Source organism: Atta colombica, unplaced genomic scaffold, assembly GCF_001594045.1.
Source record: "Atta colombica isolate Treedump-2 unplaced genomic scaffold, Acol1.0 scaffold7, whole genome shotgun sequence".
Taxonomy (NCBI): Eukaryota; Metazoa; Arthropoda; class Insecta; order Hymenoptera; family Formicidae; genus Atta; species Atta colombica.
The window spans coordinates 310,224-315,825 of NW_017259561.1; the positions used below are offsets into that span (position 1 = coordinate 310,224).

Here is a 5,602-nt window from a genome sequence, read left to right on the forward strand (position 1 = left end):
TAATAAAGATTTAATATATATTAATATAAGTGTATCTTCAATTTCATACTTGTTTCGATTTACTTCAAGTCATTCTCAATGAATTAAATAAATTATTACGTTCTCATATTAATGTAAGCCATGGTACCATCTGCCTCACTGCAAAGATTCTTATTTTTTCCAGCGTGGTTAAATAATTAGATAAAATAAGAGAACTCCACGAGATAGACAGATTACAACAGATTTATACATTCACATCCTGCAGTCAACACAATGTAAATAGCAAAAATATAATACACTAATAAGCAATATTCATAATCAGAAACATTTCTCATTAAATTATTAAGAAATATAAACAACATAGTTAAATAAATGACGTCTCACTTCTTAAGAATAGTTGATGTGCCGAAGAAAATAATAATAAAATATTTTTCTACATATATTATTGATTCTTTAAGTTTTTAAATATTTGAGGAGTTTTATTTTAATTATGTTTGTTAATATAATTTTATAAATACAAATTTTTTATTTAATACAAATTTTATATTCATGAAATTATATTGATAAGAATTATATCAATAAAAAGTATCACATTCCAGAAATTTTACGATCTCAAAAAAATACGACTGATATGATAATAACTCTACACGATTGATGAGAAAAAAATACTAAATTTTAATAAATATTTGTTTGAATATTTAATAAACATAAATATATTATTTATTTGTGGTACGATAAAAAATATTTAACTATCAATTTTTTTATTTAATAAATATATATTTATTTACCATAAGTAAATGTTAAGTTACATTTGTACTATTAAACAAAAGTTAGTAGTTATTAAAATTTTATACTATATGTATAAGTACATTTTTTTCTCACATTCAGTCTACATACGTTAAGACGTCCTTATTATTAATCAAATATTTTAATATTTGATACTTCTATATGGATTTCCGCGGAATCAATATATTTTTATACATCTGATTATTGAAGAAAATAATGAATGCGCAGTATATCGCAAACATATATATATATAGAGTATATACGTTATTACGTTATTACGTTAAGTTGCATCAATATCGGCGTATTCGCATGGATGCGCATCGTGTCTAAATTAAATTAATAATTCATAAACATTGATTAAAGAATTAATTGAGTTAATCAATAATTTAACGAAAAGACACAAGTATCGTAAAAAAAATATACAGATATGATCATCAAATACGAATGAGCCTGACATCATTTAACACAACCGACATTCGTAAGCTGCTAAGGTGCGCATGAACTAGAGTGCGGTGAGAAGTGAGCGATCAGTGAAAGCATTTGCAGCCTACTTCGCGACTAGCAGCAGCTGAGTGGCAGACTAGTCGACAGTAAGGCATCATGGCGATCGGTTAGGGTGCGTTTTGCTTGAAAAATTTACCGTGATCTCGTACACGATTTCTATCGTGAATTAATTGCATTGAATTTCTTCTCGGATGACCGCACATCAATTTTTTGTTTTATAATAACGTCCAAACGCGAATGACATAATGGTGAAGTTGACCGAAGAGATGGTCGTGGCTCGCACACGAGTGTCTGACTTTTCCGCTGTAAAGAAACTCAATTGCTGGTGAGTATTTATATCAACGACAGGTCTCTTTAACGGCACAACCGTATACGTCATATGATATTAATTACGGCGACTTGATTATTTCGAAGCAATTAAACACGCTTTGATTTGGCTACATACGAACAAAACCGTGCGACAAGGTTATCAAATTTTTCTACAATACCATGGGAAAAAAGAGAATTATGATCACCCAAGCGTAACTAACTGCTATTTGCGAGACTCTGGCATGTGAAAGAATACGTGGAAATATACCTGACGAATTCTACCTACTATCTAGTACAATCTTGTTTATATTCAAATACATACATACAGAATAATATGACGATACATAGCTATTTTAGTTAGAATGTTTTTATAAATGCTTTAGGAATATTTTTATAAACAAAACATGCCAGTAAAAAATGTAGTGAAGCTTTAAATAATTAACTTACTGAATAAATGTGACTTATTAAAAAAATTAATGTATACACTTCTTATTTTGTTTCTATAACATTGCTTTGGTTCAATTTATAAACATTGTTGCAACAAAAAGCATTTATAATTCAGGAAATAAACATTGAATTATAAATGCTTTTATAAAATTTGGTCTATTCTATTTTGGAATGACTCTGTCTGTTCTATTTTGGATGACTCTGTAAAAAGTAAATTATAACAATATTTTTCTCTTTATATTGAATTAAATCAATATATTTTTTACACAGGGGAACAGAATTAACAGATGTCAGTATCTTAAGAAAAATGAAAAACGTGGAAGTATTATCGTTAAGGTAAGTTGAGATTTGATAAAATAGTTAAATGATATTATTAAAATAAGAAAAATATTGTAATCTTTTCATTCATAATAATATAGTAAGTAATTTAGAATGAAGCTATAAAGCAGATTATCCTTTAATACACATGATTGAGTCATTTGTATTCTACACATTTTTTTTCTTTGAAATACTAGAGGCATCTGATTAATTAATGATATCTATTCTTTTCTTTTTTTAAATAACATTAATATATAACATACATTAAATACATTAACATATATTAAACATACATTAAATACATTAAAATATATGTAAGAATCATTTAACAATATATATATTAGTAAATGAAAATATGAAACATGAACCCATCTGTGTAGTAAAGAATCGAAAAATCGTATGTTAAAATGAATTAAAATACTTAGTAATAAATATTTTATTACGCAGAAACGTAAACTCATTCTATTGATGATCATGATCTAAGATATTTTTCATCTTACAAAAACATAAAGACTGAATGTATTCCTACTTTGGTGATATGATTATGTTAAACTCATGGTCGCAACCCACAACTTCAGAAGTTGTTCTGCCCACACAAACTTTGAATTCATTTTGATTCGTGTGAGATAAATATTGAAAAATGAGCAAATATAAAGATCAATATCTGGAATATCTAAAGTTTATTTCAAAAAAAGATTAAAATTCCTTTATTTTTTTATTTTTTGATATATTAACTACAACTTATAATATAAAGAGATACTTGAGCTCTTTTATAAAATAAGGAAGAGATAAAAATGTGTACAATTTTCTTCCTTTTATATAGAGAATAACTTAAAAAAAATATATGTTAAATATGTGTGAAAAGAAATATATGTGTGTTTCTCTGCAACTTTCTATTTCAGTAATCGTAGTGTTACAATTTTTTAATTGATTTTATAAAAAGTCTGTTTTATTTATACATTTGCTGTTTGGAACAATTATAATTATAATTAAAGCATGTAATTTTTATTTTAAAATTATTAAAAATCATTAACAATTTTTTCTTATATAATATTAACAAAAATAAAAATAAATACTACATAGATTTCTTTATATCAATTAAATTTGATTTATATTTATATGTATATGATTCATATTAATTCATTTTATATTATGTATATATATATACGTATGAAATAAAAATGAGTTAACAAAACTGTTTTGTACAAACTACATGCGAATTGCTATTAAATATTAATAACTTTATTTTTTTATTATTTAAAATAAAACATTAATTTGAAACTGTTTAATTTAAAGGATAAATTTTCTTCTCTTTCTTTCTCTAAAATAAAAAAATAATTACATTTATTTATTTTTAGCATAAATAACATTAATACACTTGCTGATTTTCAATACTGTCACAAACTTCAAGATTTATTTATAAGACGAAATAATATCAAAGATTTAAATGAAATTTGCTATCTTCAAGGATTACCTAATTTACGAAATTTGTGGCTCGGTGAAAATCCATGTGCAGAAAGGGAAGGGTAAATATTTAATAATAAATACTCTAAAATTAGAAACTGTAGGAACTTTATGATGGATCATTATAATCCTATTTTAATAGATATCGATTATCTGTACTTCGAGCTTTGCCAAATCTTGAGAAATTAGATGATAAAATAGTATCACCCGAAGAAGTGCAAACTGCAATGACAATAGGTCGACCTTTAACACATCCTCTTGAAGTAGATGCTTCTCCACAATCGGATGTAGTAAGTCCAGAGGTAAAAATATTTCAAAGAATATAACAAAAATAATATAGTCATAATAATAAATAATATAGTCAATAATAACAAATTGATAGAATACTAAAATATTTCTTATAATTAATCATATTATTTCAATAGTAATCAATTCAATAGTAATCAATTCAATAGTAATTAATAGTAATTTTTTATGCTTTATGTATTAAGATTAATAGCTTCACATTTAATTACTAAAATTCATATACTTATATACGAATATTGATAGCAGATATATTAATTTAAAAAATTGTATTTTTAACATTGAAATGCTAAAAATAATATTTATAACTAAATTAGGATATTACAATTGAATACATTGAAGAAAATGAATTGGGACGATCTAGGAGGTACAGTTCTTCTAGTGATCAGGTAATAACAAATTAACATATTCCTTAATCGATTTTCTTACCAATCATACTAAAATTATTTGATAACTCATAAGATCAATTATTAAAAAATAGAGACATATACATATATATATATATATATATATATATATATATGTATACATGTAAAATTGTTTTTTAGAGAAGCTTTGATGAAATGCAACATACGCATGAAGAATATGATCCTGACAGAAGAAACGCAAATTATAATGCATCATCGTCACATCATTACTCACAAAATAATCAATATGCATATGAGGTCAGTCATGCATATCATCAAAATAAAAGTAAAACTGTTTAATAATTATTTCTGAAAGCAAATAACTATTAATAACAAACTATAACTATGCTGAACAGTTATTTTAATATGTTATATCTTAAACGCTTTTTATATTAGAGTAAAAATATGTGATTAATCCATTATTTTTATGTTATTTTAATTATATTAACCAATTAAATTAAAAGAATTAGATTGCAAGCATAATTATTATATAACTTAAAGTCGCTTGGTTATACTAATAGCTACAAAATGGACAATCAAAGAGTCAGAGCAAAGATGACACTTTGTGTGCAGAGTCACGAAGCAACAGTGAGACTGTGACTACTAACACTCTTGAAAAATCCAAGGTATATTTAAGTACAGCCCATTTTTAAGCATATTTGCAATTTTTGTCATTATTCATAATATAAACAAATATATTTCATAATACATCAGCAATAGTATCATATTAACAGTTGTTAACAATCATTCTTAGTTAAACGCTCGAATTTTAAATATTTGTTAGCTACATGCCACTTTGTATAACTCAGCTTAGGAAATGTTTTTATATATAATTTTCCTTTTTTTTTTTCTTAATTGCTTTAACATCTAACATATTTTCTAACATTTTTTTCATATTGCTCAAAATAAAATTAGAAATGAATAAGATTTAATACTAATTTATTAAAATCTATAAGATTTATATATCTCTTCTGATTATATTTGAGAGGAATATAACTGATAGATTGGAAATCACAAGACAGAGTTTGTAATTTATAGAATTAATAATTTGTTTTAATTATGATAAAAATATATAAATAATTCTA

The 5,602-nt window shown here is 24.5% G+C and overlaps 1 protein-coding gene across 4 annotated transcripts in view; it reads left to right on the forward strand.

Annotated features, from left to right (window-relative positions):
- The first annotated feature begins 1,298 nt into the window (after positions 1–1,298).
- Positions 1,299–5,602, forward strand: part of LOC108692349 (protein tilB homolog) — a 6,141-nt gene continuing 1,837 nt past the window's right edge. The window contains exons 1-7 of one of the 4 annotated variants that reach the window (XM_018200560.1): positions 1,299–1,594; positions 2,296–2,361; positions 3,702–3,869; positions 3,950–4,109; positions 4,428–4,499; positions 4,659–4,775; positions 5,039–5,143. In XM_018200560.1, the coding sequence (XP_018056049.1) occupies positions 1,515–1,594; positions 2,296–2,361; positions 3,702–3,869; positions 3,950–4,109; positions 4,428–4,499; positions 4,659–4,775; positions 5,039–5,143 (768 nt within the window). In that variant the 5' untranslated portion in view covers positions 1,299–1,514. The remainder of the gene's footprint in view (positions 1,595–2,295; positions 2,362–3,701; positions 3,870–3,949; positions 4,110–4,427; positions 4,500–4,658; positions 4,776–5,038; positions 5,144–5,602) is intronic. The other 3 variants (XM_018200562.1, XM_018200561.1, XM_018200563.1) reach the window with 3 other exon arrangements.